This window comes from Centrocercus urophasianus, unplaced genomic scaffold (genome assembly GCF_019232065.1).
Source record: "Centrocercus urophasianus isolate 14NV4802_14NV808 unplaced genomic scaffold, USGS_Curo_1.0 seq_43, whole genome shotgun sequence".
NCBI classification, from domain to species: domain Eukaryota; kingdom Metazoa; phylum Chordata; class Aves; order Galliformes; family Phasianidae; genus Centrocercus; species Centrocercus urophasianus.
This window is the reverse complement of record NW_024885011.1, coordinates 3,407,313-3,423,676: the sequence shown is the minus strand read 5'-3', so window position 1 is coordinate 3,423,676 and position 16,364 is coordinate 3,407,313. Positions and strand designations below refer to the sequence as shown.

Genomic DNA, 16,364 nt, shown 5'->3' with positions numbered 1-16,364 from the left:
GTGGAACCACTGACATCGTTTCTCTGCACAGATGGCCCTGCAAACAACCTCCTCCTGTCCACTTGTTTCCAGTTGCTTACTGCTGTGCACCCAGCGAGAAAGAAAACCCAACCAGACAGGAATACAAAGTTTTCTACACATGAAAAAAGCTGTGGTAAAAAGTCAAACCAGCACAAACACTCAAAAAAAAAAAAAAAAAAAACAAAAAAAAAAAAAAAAAGTAGAACTTTTATTTTTCTCCATACATTCTTTTTTTTTTTCTTAAAAAATATCTACATACATATATAGCATTGTGTATATCAGCATATGCTCCTCAAACCTCTAGAAAAGAACATCATTGTACAGAGAAAGCCTCACAGTCCATTCCTGCAATACGATTTCTTAGGGAGATGAGTGCTCCCAGAACTCAGCACAAGGTGTTTCCTGCCCCCACTTCTGTTCTTTTAGCACTGCTCCTGCAATGGGCCCAGGCCCCTCTGCAAACTTCAAGCACAAGAGCCTGATGCTGCACATGGCATCAAGTCACGGGCGCAGTATTTGAGGACTGCTCTGAACACAGAACGTGTTCCCTGTTTATCCTGCAAAATCATGAACAGACGGGATGAGTTGGCTTCACAAGTCATCAATACCTTATCATGGTAAGTGGCAAATAATCAAACCTAAGTTAGTGTCACTTAGCTGTTTCCTAAGAAATTCTTAGAGCTGACCAAGATTTTTGTTTGTTTGTTTGCAAGCAGCCTTAGGAGTTACAAAGAGCTGTCTGGGGAATGAATTAGTGTTTCAAAACAAAGTTCCGAGTTACAAATCTATAAAACAGCTAAATATACTTCACAGAAGGCCACAAACACTGCAAACTGTCAGTACGACTATTTAGGATCATTAAACTTAATCTTTTAATTGGCATAAGCTTTATACCTCCATTACTTTGTTTGAATGCCAGGAGCAGATGAAGACAGCTTCCCAGCCTCACGGGAGATGCAGCTGTCAGGGGAAAAGGACTGGAGCAGCACTGACAGGGGCACCTTCTGCTCATTAAACATACAGGTATTGGTCTTCCTAATCCAATTCCCTTTGAGTCTATTGAGCAGGCAACTGCCAAACGTTCCTGAAACTGTAAAAAGGCATGCACAGCCCAATCCACTTAGCAGAGCTAAGAACACAAATCTATTGTGCTACACAACCTGCAACTTCCAACGCACTTTCGGAAAACAGATTATTACTGCCTGCTGTTTTTTTGCTTTTAAACCAACCATGCAACTGAGCCTTAGTATTTCAAGTCATAACAGAAACAATACGTGTGAGCAATCAGTTTTGAAACAGCTGCAGCACTGTTGGTTTCTTTTTGGGGGGTGGGGAGGTAAAGGGCTTCTGAAGAGAAGTTACAGGCACTGCCTACTTTGCTATTTTGGACCATTACTTTCAGCTCAAGTCTTAAAGTGCAAAACTTAAACAGTCTTTGGATAAGAAGTGTCAATTCACCTAAGAAGCTGGCAAAGAAAAAGCCAGAACACATCTGGGTGATTGACAACTGAGAGGATGACATTCATAACAAAAGCAAGATCTCTGCTACCTCTTTCAGCACTGCTAGCAGCTGCTGCAACTCTCCTCCCCTCAGCCTGGGCAGGTGTCGTGTTGTTCAAGAATCAGTGGTTTACTAACAGTTGTGCTTTCAACTGCATTTCCATCTGCGGACCTTTGTCTAGAAATGTGTATACACAGGAACTTTGGTGTTGCATAGTATTTGTCAGGGAGGAACAGGCACTACTGATGGCATATTGCCACCTGATACTGCAGATGCTCTACACACCTTTCAGTAATATATGTAAACTGTAACAGCTAGGAATAAATATCTTTAGGAGCATCTCATGGTTTAGATAAAAGCAAGGTAAAAAAACAATCCACGTTAGATTTCTAAAACTTTGGTCTAAGCTGTGCTGTAACTTCATCTGACTTGGTGAAGACCCCTCAGAAGAATCCCTTGTATACAGCACCTGGAAGAGCACGATTTAGTCAGTCCACAGACTTGTAGTGGTTATTCCATTGTCAGCTGTTAGATGAATTTGACTTCAAAACATGAACAGGTCATCTTTCTCGCCTGTACTTGAATCTATTTTATTCCAATCTACAGATGAGAGCATTTCTGCACTCTGGATGTCTTGAGCCGTCAGTCCTGTGTCGAGAACGTAAGGGTTTGTTCTTGACTGAGCCAGTCTAGGAGGGGAGAAAAAGAAAAAGTAAGAACACAAACGCATGCAGGTCACAGCTCAGATGATGCAACCGTAATGCCAAAGCCAAACTTCAAAGTCCTCCAACTGAAAGAAGTAATTCAACAAGGGGAGAGATGACAGCATTTGCAGCTCTCTCAGGTTTGTTGTTGCAGTTTTTCTGCTTTTTTATCCTAACATCACCCAAAATCCAGGGAATTTGCAGTCTGGACATCCCATACATTCACAGTGTGACACAACAGAGCCTTCTTCCTCCTCTGAGCTCTTCCTGGAGGCTGCATCACTAACTGGGATCTTATCTCCGTTGACCAAAGGAGCAGCCTCAGTGACTCAGTTCAAATACTGCCTTACCCAAAGGCCAAGGGTAATGTGACAGCTCCACGCCCAGCAATGCAAAACAAAAGACTGCAACCAACACTTTAGTTAAGCAGAGCAAGGAACTGAGCTGAGAAAAATTGATGACATTACATCAACACCAAGCAGTCCCTTTACAGGTCTTGGGATGGGGTTGCCATGGAAATGGAAGTTGTAAATCATTCCCAAAACTTGAACATGACAGAAAGCTCCATTCCCTTAGGGCTAAGCAAGTCGTTTTTTCACTTGGGCATGTGCCTGTCACCCTCTACAAGCCTGCTTGCATGAGGGCATGGATACAGGATAACTCACCTGAAAGAAAACACTGCTGGATTGCTCAGTGTGCACCTCAAGGGCAGATCTTAATTTGGACTAGAAAGTGAACTAAGCCACATGACATTCTAGCCATAATCTCTGAGTGTGCTCAGGTACATCAATTCAAAACTGGTGCATTAGAGTTGCCTTGATGTGATCAAGCTGCAATAGGCACCCAGTGCAACAAACTGTCAGGGAGTTTGTCAGGGAGGGAGCACGTTGCCTACAGCATTTTGCTGTTGCTTTGGGGAAAGATAAGACCAAGGTACCAGGATTTGGCCAAACCTCACAGAGGGAGGAGAGTAAAGATCCCCATACCAGCAGTTGGGACCAGCACTGCCACACCTATCACAACAGCTTGAAACAAGCTGCTTCAAACATCCCTGAAAAAACAAGGGTGGACATGCTGGCTGCTCAGGGAATCAGATTTCCTATCATACACAGCCTCTCTCCATCCGTAAAAGGTTGTCAAAACATATGGCTTATCAGCCAGCTGCAAAGCCTATCTTTCAATTAAGAGCTGAGGTACTGATGGGGCTGCTGCCTAGGTCAGATCATGACAGCTGATTAGATTAGAAGCATTATTAAAAATCACAGGCCCCCCTGGGCTAGTCCCCAGTGGTGTGAACTTGTAAAGGGTGTTATTAGAATTACCTTGAAAATGCCTCGTCGAGATCATCATCCATTTCCTTTTTCAAAGAGATAAAAAGAGAGAGAAGTAGTTGCTAAGGGAATGCACAAAAGTGTATTTAGAGATCTGGCTCCACACTTCAGCACAGCAGACAAAAACGTATATATGGACCTCTGAGCACCCAAAGCGACACTCCTATCAGCAATTTGCCTCCTTAAGCAGGCTTTATCTCACTCTCCACACAAGCCATGGCATAAAAGATGCAATTCTGGGTGGCCCAGGCTTGCTCCGAGCAGATCTCAGGACAGGCTGAGGATGCTGCACTCCCCTTGCAGCTGTGGGACAGAGGAGGGGATTGGACCTTTCCTACTGTCTCCAGACCAGACTAATTCTACCTCACTGCCTGTAGATGCTGGATCTGGCCTGTAAGATGAAACAGATTCCCATCTGGGTCAGCCAGACCCCTCTCAAGAAGCCAGTGCCCCCCAGCTCCTTCCTTGGAAACTGCCACCATGCTCCAAGTTAAGAGCTGGTTCCAAAGCATCTGCATGCTGAGTCCTCCACCAACCCCAGCCCGCTCTGCTTTCAATGCAAAGCAGAAGATATTGTTTTGGCTGAAAGCATCCGTCTGCTCTTTATGCAGAAAAACATTTTGGGCAAAGCTGATAGGCAGCAACTTAGCACTGAGCAAAGGGAGCCACGGCTCTCAGCTCCTGCCGTGCAACTGGCACATGCTGTAGGTTTTTGCCAGGAGGATGAACCTGGACAGAGCTCAGCAAGATGTTTTGGGCACTCCCTAGGGCTTTTCTGGATCAAGAATTTGGAAAGCAACAGTGTGCCAGCAAAGGGCTGGACCTGTGTTGTTTGAAAGCAACTCTATGATCCCTTTTTCTCTGATCTGCTCTTTGAAGGGTTCCCAGGGAAAGCATTTGAATTGATGAGGGGAGAAAGGTTTCCTGTGCAGGAAGATAGCCCTCTGAGAGGGCTTTGCTACGGACAGGCTTGACTATGACCAAAATTGTATGATGCATTGGCAGATGATGTAACAAGTAAAATACGTGAACTCTACCAGAAGGGAGGATCAGAGACTGCTGATAAGCCTGCAGGCTTTGGAACTGATCTTCAGGTTTAACCTGAAAAGCCTCAGGCTCAGACCTGGCAGACTCAAAAAACAGGCGCCATGCAAAGGCCATTATCATTCAACTGTCCCAAATATTAACTGTGTTTCCAGAGAGAAAACATGGCAGGGCTCAGGTCACAAACTGGGGATGGTGGGGGTTCCAAGATCAGCTCCTGCCCTGTTGGTGATGTAGCATTTTGGTGTGCAAGAAACTCCCCCATGGATGCACAGCCAGATACATCACCTAGATGCTTACTTTTCTATTACTGGTCCATGAAGCAGCTGGGCCAGATGGCTCTGGACATTTTAGAGAAGCCATCCATGTTCACAAAGCAAGACAGAGTTACAAACAAGAACAAGGGAGAACTAAGAGTAATAACAAACATTAACACAACCTGGTTTTAGTGAACAGTAAATAAAAGCATCAACATAGTGGATCTTTCTCCTGGATAGGATAGTTAGGCAGTCTCTCATTTAAGTGACAAACCATTGAGAAGCACTATGCAAGAGTAAGCAATATTCAGTTACCTGACAGTAGCATTTTTTCACAGTGGCTTTCAATTGCTTTAATTTATTTACCGATCCTAAAAAGGGCTCTAAGTACTCACACACAAAGCGATCATTTCTAGTAGGACACCAAACCCCAGCTTGCTTGGGCAAGTCTGAGATCCTTAATAAACAGCTCAGCTGCCCAAGAGCTCCCAGAGGGTCTTGTCCAAGAGAGAGCACCAAAAGAGGACTTGGAGCACACAAGGATTGAGGCAGCATCACTCCCTGCCAGCTCAGCAGATTCTGTGGTGCCCTGGGCAAACTTACCCACACCACGTTGTTATTTACAGAGGAGCTGGGCCCAAACATGCTGTTATCTAAATGTGTGGGGTTTTCGCTGCTGGTAAGGAGCAATTTGGCAGGATCTTCTAAATCCAGCAAGTTCCCTGTGGCTGCAGCTGCAAACACAGAAGAGAGGGAATGAGGCAGGAGAGAAAAAAATTAATACAAAACCAAGCCTTTTTTGCAGCAATTGCTTTCCCCTGAGGGGAGAAGTCAGGGGAGGCAGTGAATTCCTTTCAGCACAGCCCTGAATTTTAGTGTGGAGGAGCAGCATTCATACTGGTTAAGGCTGTGGTTTCCACCCACACAATTCAAGATGCTCTTATCAGGCACCCAAGACCCCTGAGCAGTGATGCAGAGGAGTCAGCCAGCTTGTCCCTCCATCAGCCATCAGGGAAGGCTCCTGGGTCTGTGCTTACATTCAAAACGGGTAAGGATCAGACTCTGGCAAAGCTGAGACATCCCACCCCAAAGCTTCATAGCCCAGGGCTGGGCTGGGAACAGCAACCACAGGGTGGGAACCTGGGCGACATCCTCAGCTCAGCCCACAGCTTCAATTCAGCATCCTGCAAAGAGGCATCTGTGCTCCATAGGACGAAGGGGAAATCCTGCATTGGGTGAAGAGCAGTTCATAGCCTGATGGTTGCTGGTACACCATAGGCTATGTTCTCTCAGAGAAGCCTTCAATCATCCCCCATAACCTGGTGATACAGGCAGATGCAGAAATGCCCCAGCTGCAAAGCATCAGCATGTGGCCAGGCAGACAAGAGAGCCCATTTCTATACCACTTGCAGCCTTGGACCTCATTTGTTCTGATCTCCACTATTTGTGACAGATTCCTCCAGTCCTGGGCCTTCATATGAAAGAATGAGATGCGCCAGTCTGGGATTAAGCCCAGTTTAATGCTATTTTCCTCTGTGTCAAATCCTCTTATCTCCACGGCCAGCACAGAAGGGAGATTAGCCTTTTGTCCCATTTCTCCCTGGCTATCCATCTAGCATTTCAGAGGACCCATGGCCAGACAGTGAACTGTGAGAGCTTTTACCATTTATTTTATTTTCACGCAGCCAACAGAAAAGCAAGTCCTTCAGGTCCAACACAAAACCCAAATTAAACTTAGGATGTGAGGATCCATGCAAAGTTTGCAAAGACATTACAGCCAATTTGCCTCAGGCAGAAGTAAACAGATTTGGGGTGACAACAGCTGCGTATAAAGGGACGTAAGAGATATTTAAAGGGAAGATATAAAGATCTGACAGGCAGACACTGAGTCCAGGGCAACAGCTCTGCTACAACCAAAGAGTTTGCTTCTTACTGATCAAAGCCCTCCTAGGAAAATGCCCGTCCAGGGAAAAACCCCCCAGACATTAGGCTGCTTCCCATCCCCAAGGCTGAAGAAAACCTTTGCTGTTGGTGACTTACATGCATCAGAGCAAGCAGGGGCAGCTGGGTTTGAGCTGCTCACCCCTTCTCCTTCCAAGATGGATCTTTCTCGTTTCTCCTTCTCTGCAAAAGAAGGAGACGCCATCACTGCCTGCAGAGCACTGTCCCACATGCCTTTTGCAAGGAGAGCTATGACTGGCCACCAGGTCTCCTCTGCCCAAAGCAGCCCAGGTCTGAGTGTGTTTTATAATCTGCTGGAAGGTAAAAGCAAAAATATCGACAGCGGTAGGGCTGTGAGGTACCACAGAGAAGCACTCAGCTCTCCAAACCCCACTTGCAAGAAAGGAGCACAGCCAAAATTCAGTCTGATTTACAAGGCTGTCTAGAGAAACCTGGATGATGTCTTAAATCATTCCAAAGATTTGACCAACCTTAACAGCAGCCTGGAAATTTGGAGCTAGAAAAACTCAAAGTCATTCCTTGAATTTTCATGTGGAATAAAGAAGGAATAAAACTCACCTTCCTTGGAGGCTTGCCAGAACTCAAATGCTATTTTGAATGCCTGAGCTACAGTGAGGGTGACTGCCTGGGCCTGAAATGAGAGTGGTTAAGCAGCACGTTAGTAGATGGGGTTTTGCTTTGCAGATTGACCTTAACATGGATCCAACCAGTCCTCTGCTCCGTGCACTTTCCCACTGCCTGGCTGTGGAGGGGTGACAAAATATTGATGGAAACAGCGACTTGGCTCTATGTAGGACACGGGGCCCATTGTAGACACATCTTTAGCTGTAACAGGAAGATGGAGGAGGCAGGGAGATGGCTGTCAGAGGCATCGAGCTGACAAGGAGGGAGAGAAGCGCCCCTCCCAACCACAGGGCACGCAGCTCTTCATGCACCCCACACCTGAACACACTTTCAACAAACACAACCGCTGCACGGCTGCAGGCTTGTGCTCATGGCTCCCTGCTGCAGGGCCAGGCTGTGCAACACCCACTGCAGAGCATCACCCACCAGAGCAACCAACACTGCCAAGGGACTCAGCACCCAAACAGCCTGGACCACACTGCTGTCATAGAACGTGCCAGAGCCAGGGAAGGATGTCCACCCATCCCACCTCAGCACTGTGCAAGACCACATGCATGAGAACGCTCTGAGAGCAGCAGGCAAAAGGCAAAATGCTGCTGGACAGGAAGCAGTCTGAGAAGCAGGAGACCTGTGAGGTCTTTCCCTTTCCCCAAGCTAAGCTGGGGCCTTACAGGCTTAAAGCAGTAATTCAGGTTTGCTTTGGAACAGCCTTGAGCTGGACACACACACAGCCAGGGCTGCAGCAGGATACCTTCACCTTCAGTCCCTTCATTCCTCCCCCAGATGGGAACTTGAGCAGCATTAAGAAAAAAAAAAAAAAAAACAGCAACCAAGCATACCTTAAATAACCCAAGTTGCTTGAGATATATAAATAGTGACATAATTGCCAGTTTCATTAGGAGAAGGCAGATCTCACTGGCAGCTTAAAGTGCAAGGAGATAGCAAGTAACACAGCAAGGCTGGAATGCTGTACGAGTTTATGAAGGTACAACTTAAACTCAGATCCTGGAGTGTAACCTCCAGCCCCCTGTGGTTTGGGGGGAGCACTGAAGAACAAATTCCTCCCAAAAGCCACGTGCTCCAGGATGGGAGAAAGAGAAGAGTCACAGCAAACCTATCTGTGCCACTTAAGCCTCGCAAGACAGGAGAGCTCATCTGAATGTCAGAGCTATTTACATCTTTCATCAAAGTGCAAATGTTTTATGGTAAAAACGTAAATATGGTAATTAAGTATGAAACTCCTCACAGCTGTTTACAATTTAAGCTGTCACATCTGAATCCAGTTTAATAGACCCAGCTACTGTTGAGAATTACTCATGAACTAAAAATACAGACTAATTATATGCTGTTGACTGTTAGCAATGCATATGTTCAGGGACCCTGCCCTGGGGAAGGGACAGTTTCTGGTCTAGGAGGAGCAGGACAGCACCTTACCAGCATGACATTCATGCATTTTATAGACAAAGAAGAAAAGTATTTCTAGTTTTCGCTTGAAAAGATCTAGGAGAAATTCATTTTGGAAGGAGATGTACTCAGCTGATGTATCACCAAGGTAATTCCCTTACAACTGGAGAGTTAAATTTCAATTTGCAGAGCAAGGTTTATCTTCACCACACAAGGACAGGAGCACATGCCACAGATGGGAGATACAACTTGTAGCTTCCATTACTGCCTCCTTACAGAAGGAACAAACTGGGCACGAGTGGTGTCACTGGCTTGCCTGAGACAGATGCTCACAAGGTCCCAAGGATTGCTACTCAGGATTGCACCAAGAGGAACAGCTCCTGCAGCCTCTTGGGATGTTGCCTCCCTGCTAGGAAGGAAGCAGATCTAGGCTCTTTGCTCAGGCCCAACAGGTCCCTGCAGAGGAAGGATTGCTGGGTCCGACCTATCCCTCCTCTGCCATTTATTGCCAGACCCAGATCTTGCTCTACTTGAGATCCCTGAGGGCTTTCCCCTTGTCACTATGTAGAGACAGTGCCCAGTGACCCACTTCTCTCCCCTGCTAGCTTGCAAAATGCTGGATCACTGCCCAACTGAGAGCCTTCCCTCCTCAAGATGCATTGAATCAGCAGGAAAAAATCCCAGAAGCGGGTTCAAAGCAAGAACCAGACACTGGTATCTCCTTCAAACCCTCATTTCCTGGGCAATCCTATCTGGTGCTTCATCTAGCAGTTGGCACTGCAGGGAGATAGGAACTAGATGATCCTTGAGGTCCCGTCCAACCCAACCATTCTATGATTCCTGGCATGCAGTGCACTGCATATTCTAATGCATTCTTACAGGAAGGACACAACTGACTGCAAAGATGTTACCAGGAAATGGATGGGGAGTTTTGATAAACAGTGAGGAAAACAAACAAACAAAAAAACACCAAAGAAAATAGCATGGTAAGCTTAGTGCCACTGGCTAAATGCCTCCCATCACCAAGACAGCCCCAGGCTACCAGCCTTCCTGGAGACTTCCTCACCTGCCTCTCCACAGCACAGCCAGACTCCAGCAGCTCTGGGAAGTAGCCACTAAGAAGGGAAAAGAATCCCAGAACCTGGGACTGCAGCAAGGCAGGAGGATTTTGGGTCAATTGCTTTCACCCAGCCCCAGATCCTGGGGCCAGAAGGGCTTTTCCTTTCTGTAGGAGACCAGCTGACTCCAGCCTCAAATTCTGCCTCCATCCTCCCTGCGTCTGCCCCATGGCAGTGCTGGGTCCCTCTGGAGACCAACTGCTTGTCCCTGGGCAGCTGTTAACTGCCTGCAAACAGGTGGTAGCACTGCACCAGGGCATGGCAGCACCCGGACAGGTGCCCTGCCATGGTCTTCAGATGAGGAAGAACCCTCTTTCTCTACAACTATGCGCAAAGCTGCTATCGCAGCACTGAGGCAGCCCCTCTGCTTCTTCCTCCTAAAGCCACATCCCCATTTCTTCCTCTGAACTGACCATTTTCCGTTTGGTACAAAGGAAGGCATGGCACTCCAGGTTCTCATTGAGCTGGTTCTGGGCAATGTAGGCAAACACTTTATCGTGGATCTTGTCTGCCGTGCAGTAGGATATCCTGAAAGACAGAACGAAACGTCTTGTCTGGGGCACAGATCAAGCAACCCCTCCACAAACCTGCTCCTGCACCAGGTCTGCAAGCAGCACGGCCAAGCAGGGAAGGCAGAGGGAGCACAGGAGCATTACTCAGCTTTGAGGCATCAGAGGAGTTAATGCCACTGGTTTAACTGCTAGAGATGCTCAGTGTGACTGCTGGCCACTCTGCAGCCAGCCACAGCACAGCACAAACTGTGCATGTTGCAGGGAGGTAGGAGAGAACAGAAAACATTTCACCTTGCCAGAAAAGGATAGGTTCAAGAAGGCAAGTAAAGACTCCGCGGTGTAGCAGTCTGGGACTGCCCCTAACAAATGCTCTGCCTTCAGAGACTCTGGAAATTTTTCCTTGGAGAACAAGCTTACAAAGAGAGAAAAGGACTTGTTCTTGAAGTTCCCATGTGCTTTCTTGAATCAGGGGAGGAAACTTGAAGCAGGAGCTGTCAGAAAGGCTGACATTCAGGCTCTGAGACCTATAGCAGCAGATGCGTGGGATGCTCCAAGAGCCCTGACAGCAGATGAGCCCTGACCAATGGAGGCTCAGCATCCCTTGTGGGAACATCCCTGGGACAGCTGCATCCCTCCCAGTCCCCCAGCAGGGCTTATTCCAGAACATTCAACAAGGCTCTGAAAGAGCAACAGGCTGAGCAGTTCAGGGAGATCTTGTTGTGACCAAGAGCTCAGCTCCCTTCTGCAGGGCAGCACGTCCCTTGTCACCAGCCACTGCCATCTCCCAGAGACCTTCTGGACCAGGTGCTGCGGGACCAAGCACTTTGTCTGAAGGCAGTAAGCACTGGCTGGAGCAGCCCTGGACATTTAGAGCAAGGAGGCAGGTGCTAGCAACAAGCAAAGCCTCTTCCCTGGGCATGCATGAGATCTAGCAGGTAATACTGGAGAGAGAAAAGTCAACAAATAAATAGAACACTTTCACCAAAGTTCTCCTATTACCCAGCGTTGCCTTTTCAGCTCATATTTTTACTGCCCCAAAGGCTTTGCAGGGAAGGGTCTGGAACATTCAAGTTCCCAGCAGATTCTGAGACTTGAAAAGACACATTCTGTATTTCTTCACATTGCATTAGTTTCTCACTATACATGAGAACATCTCTGCTCAACAACCTGCGCTGTGTCGAATAGAGCTGAGCTGTGCTCTGGATTAGAGGCACTTGGAAGTTTACTCCTTTCTCCCACTTGTCCCCAAAGAAACATCTCCACTGTTTTAATAACTGGGACACAAGCTGTGAAAGATCACCTGCACAGACAGCTGGCTGTTTTCCTGCAAACCTCAGCGTTCAGCTCTCTATATGACAGACATTAATTTTCAGGGAAAACAGAACTCACACTCATTTCTGGAGTGAGCCAGTTATAACCACAAGGCCTTTTGCAGCAGCACACCCAGTGACAGATGCTGAGTTCTGGCTGCTGCCACCTTGTCCTGCTGCCTGCCCAAGCCTCCGACCTGGGGTGCTCAGACCCAGCACCTCCCTGGTAAGTAAAACTGCCAAACAGAAGACAGTGGAGGTATAGAGGATCTCCCTGGAAAAGGTACTAAGGGAGTGTAAGGGAATGGCCCCCATGTACACAGATCCCAGCTATCACTCCTTCCTGCCAGCAGCTCTGGGAAGCAACATCAGTCCCCACATCAACTTCAGCCAACTGAATCAAAGGGATGCTCATTAAGAAGCACTGATGGGGAGGAACAGCTTTATTGCTGGCTGTGAAAGTGTCTGAGCAGAATTTAAGGCAGCTTCTGAACATTTGAGGCCCACAGCTCTGCTCACATGAGGTTTTACACCATGCAGCAATACTGGTTTTGGTGCGATCACGCTCAGGGCTGCTTCACTCAGCTCCACTCTTTAGCAGCAGTTTTGTCTCTGAGGGAGGTAACTGTAGTTGATGCTTAGTAAGCAAGTAGGTTAATAGTCCTGCTAGAGAGTGCCCCAGCCTCGAGCTCCCCTTGTCACATTTAGCAAAGTGGCAAAGCACGTGAAGGACAGAAAGTGGAGTGTGGGAAGAGTGAAAGGAGAATGGATAGAGGTGATGGAAATGGACAGATCTGAACTTAGCTCCGCTCCTCCAAACCTGCATCTGACTCCAACCACGTACTCTTTGAAAATATACTTACAAAATCCAGGATTGAATATGGGATAATCCAGTCTCACCCTCCCCTCCCACACTGGTATTAGGTCTCAGCAGCTGCCTAAGCCCTGCTCTTTGTCAGAGTGATGTCAACATTAGAGGCAAAAAGCAGGGCGTGCAGCAGCCAGCCCCAGAGCTTGCATCCTCATCTGTTCAGCAATGCTCTGACCATCCTCATATCCACCGCCTGCCCTTACCTGCTTCAGCATTTCTTCAACAATGCCACACGTGGCCACGGGATGCTTATTACAATCAGCAGCACAGCCACCCAAAACATTTGGGATCATCACATCTCTCCTTACCCCACTGCTGGACACACTTAGCACAGGAGACATCTGTTTGTCTTAAATTCAGCAACACGTTGCTTTGCTTTAGGATGTGATGGCCACAGAGATGTCAGCTCAGGCCTGAGTGGAGGTCAGAGCTCAGATGCCAGCACAGAGTGGCTCCTCGCTCTGGGCACAAGCAGAGAGGAGGGCTGAGGGCAGGGTGTCCCACAACACACCTGTATATGGAGACGTTCTCAATCAGCTCGTTAGTTCCACTGTCATTTAGCACGATCCCTCTGGGCGAGACTTTCAGCGTAACTTTCTGCAGTTTCTTTCCACTTGCTTTTGCCTTTGGAAGGAATAGAGGGAGGGGAAAATTACAGGCTTTAAGCAGAGACATCCAAAGCTCTACCAGCACAACCCATCAGCCACTCTAAACAGACAAGAGATGCTACTAGCAGCCAGTAGCACTGCAGCCAGGTATGATAAGGCACTTGTTAAAATGCTTCCTTCCCTTCTGCAGCAATTTATGCTTAGTGAGACAAGGATGTTTACTCCATACAGTGGGGAGGAACCAGTCCAGCCCCTCCACAAGGACATCATTAGCACAAAACCACAGCTGCTCTGGCCAAGCTATGCAAAGCTGTGAGTGTTTGGTGGAACCTGTGGGAGTTTTCCCTCTAGGGACAACTCCAGAGCCACGGAGGCAACTGTGCAAACTCAGGGAATCAGGAGGGTACCAGCCCTTGTGGGAGCTGTGCTGACAGCAGGGCAGCCCTGCAGGATGTGGGACTGCAGGCAGCCAGCTCTGAGATGCACTGCCACATCCTGTTCAAGCAGCAAAGCATCCTCTGCACCAAGAACAGGATGCTAGCTTAAAATATAATGATTCAAGTGCCACCTTCTTTTATTTACTACTCTTCTGCTTTCAGGAGTTAGGCTGCACACAGCTTATTGCTGATTCTCTCCAAAAAAAAAAATATCCAACTCATTGCTGCCCAAAGACCAGAACCAATGTGAGGTCACCAGAGCAGTGCCAGATGGCGAGTCCTGCCTCCAGGGATGGGCTCAGCCCCGGGGGATTTATTTAAAGCCTCCATTCTCACTCTCAGAGTGGATGTCAAGGGCTCTGCCAGCATCTCCCATTTCACGTGAGCATTCCCCTCCCTTACAGCTCAGCATAAATCAGGAAAGGATCCGTCATTACCCAGCACAGTTCACCACTCTATTGTGTCTTATGGCAGTTCGCAGCACAATTGTGTCTCTGACTCATTCAGTTTTATAATGGATTAAAGAAGCATTATTTTTACTTGGACAGCCCAGTGAGCAGGGGCACTGGAGAGGCTCTATTACAGGACAGCTGCAAATCAGTCCCTCTTGCACCAGAGATTAAAGCAGGATGGGTGGCTGTACTGTCTGAGAATTGCAGCAAACTGTGCTGCTCTCTTCTCCCTCTTAGGTCTCCAAATCCTGGGAAAGAAAACTCAAAAATGCATACCAGGCACAGGCCCAGAGCTTGGTCACGTGCTGGCAGCACTCAACACTGCCTCTGTCTTCCATGAAGAGAGCCTGATGTTCCCAGGTCACAGCTTTCTTCCACATCCAGGGTCAGCCAAGCTTATCAAGCAGCACCAGAACCCAGACACACAAACAGCTTTCTGCAGCACAACCCCCCACAGACCAGAGCTGGCCTGAAAGGCTTCCCAGTGCTGCCCTGCATTTCTACCTGCTGTGCCAGATGCTGCGGAGAGGCCCTGCTCACCTCGACGGGTGCAATTTGCAGCCCTGACGCTCCCAAGTCTGCAGACAGAGCGCTTTGCCTCCAGATTTGCAGCTTTTAAAATCATCCCCAAGTGACAGAAGGTGACGTGGGCCTGTTCTGCAAAGTTCTGCATCTGCAGATACTCACAGTGGCAACAATCCTTTTGACAGCAGCTGCTGAGAGCTCCTCACCCTTCGGCTGCTCCACCAACGTCATGCCCAGGTACTTGAGGCTGAACAGCACCCCTTCCAGCAGCGTCTCTCGGGTGTCGGTCCAGTTCTCCGGGAGCTCTGATGAGGCAAGAAAGAGGACCTTAGGGTCCCAAACACACAAGAAAAGCTTGCTGGGTGGGCGCTGCATTTTGCTGGCCGGCTGCAACTCGGATTTCACCAGGTGCTGGTGGAGTGTGACAGACCTGTCCTGGCACCGCCTGCAGCCAGGGGTAACTCAGGCAGGGGAGGAACCAAGGAGAGCAGCGTGGGAACCACAGGGCTGCAGACAGGAGCCGCCAGGCTGGATGCACACGCACAGGCTGCACCGCAGGCAGCGTGCGAAGACGGACAGGTGCCGCCCCGCAAACAACGCACACGCGAGCTGTGATGCAGCACCCCGCGGCCGGCGGGCAGCAGCGGTGAGCGAATCCAGATCCCTGCAGCTCAGGTGCTCTGCAGCCCGACTCTGCGGGCGGCCGCACGGCACAGCTCGGGAGGGCGATCCGCCTCACCTCGCGCAGCCGCCGGCCCGGAATCCTTACAAACAGGAGCAGGGATGGGAAGAGCCAGGAAGTTCGTCTAGGCGCCTTCCCATAGGGCGCTCCTTACAGCGCCGATCCTCACAGCCCGCAGAACAGCCCGAGCCGGGCGGCGCCTCGTACCCAAAGCGCCGATCCCCCTCCCCCCCGCCCCCCACGAGCCGGGAGCAGAACCGGGCCCGAACCCCGCGGGCTGCGGTGCGGGAGCGAAGATGGGGAAGGGAAGGGAAGGAAGGCGAAGGGAGGGCGCGGGGCGGCTCTCACTCTGGTGGCGGCCGCCGGCCCAGGGCGGTTTGGTGACGCTGGGGCTGCGCAGCAAAGCGCGTCCCGCAGAGCGCAGCGCGTCCATCCCGCCGCGCCACTTCGGCAACTTTCGTTGCACTCCGCGCGTCCGGGGGCGGGGCTTGAGGGGGAGGGGGGGCGTCACAGCGCGGCGGCGTGACGTTACGTTACGCAGAGTGACGCAACGCGACGCGACGTGACGCAATGACGCAAAGCGACGTGACGTGACGTAATGACGCGAGGCGACGTGAGGCGCTTGGAGAGCGCAGTCGCTCCGGGCGTTTCGCCGCTCAGTGCCGTTACGGTTCAGTGCAAATGGATTCTCGCCCTTTTTTCCCCCTTTCCCATAGAGCCATAGGGGGTTGTCCTTTTAGCACTAAGCGGTTGCAGACGTGGCTGCGCTCCGATGGCAGCCAGCGCAGGCTCTGAGGTGAGGCGATGGCGGCCCGTCTTTATGCTTTATCCCGCATTCACGTTGGCTGCAAAAGGTTCTGCACGGGATCTGCTAACAGCGTTAACCCCACAGGGAAAAGAACGCAGCCGAGGCCGAATACCGGAACCTCAGCACTGACTGCAAAATGTGCCGAAGGAGGCAGCAAAACGGGGAACCTCAGCACAAAAAAGGTCAGTGATGC

General features: G+C 49.3%; 1 protein-coding gene across 1 annotated transcript; it reads right to left on the bottom strand.

The window, feature by feature from the left end:
- Nucleotides 1–215: 215 nt before the first annotated feature.
- On the bottom strand, nt 216–15,817 carry LDLRAP1 (low density lipoprotein receptor adaptor protein 1). The gene is made up of 9 exons (XM_042834030.1): nt 15,712–15,817; nt 14,844–14,986; nt 13,171–13,283; nt 10,380–10,494; nt 7,379–7,451; nt 6,899–6,982; nt 5,462–5,592; nt 3,549–3,583; nt 216–2,211 (listed from the first exon to the last, which is right to left on the bottom strand). The coding sequence occupies exons 1-9, from the start codon at nt 15,794–15,796 to the stop codon at nt 2,067–2,069; spliced, it is 924 nt and encodes a 307-aa protein (XP_042689964.1). The 5' UTR covers nt 15,797–15,817; the 3' UTR covers nt 216–2,066.
- Nucleotides 15,818–16,364: the final 547 nt, after the last annotated feature.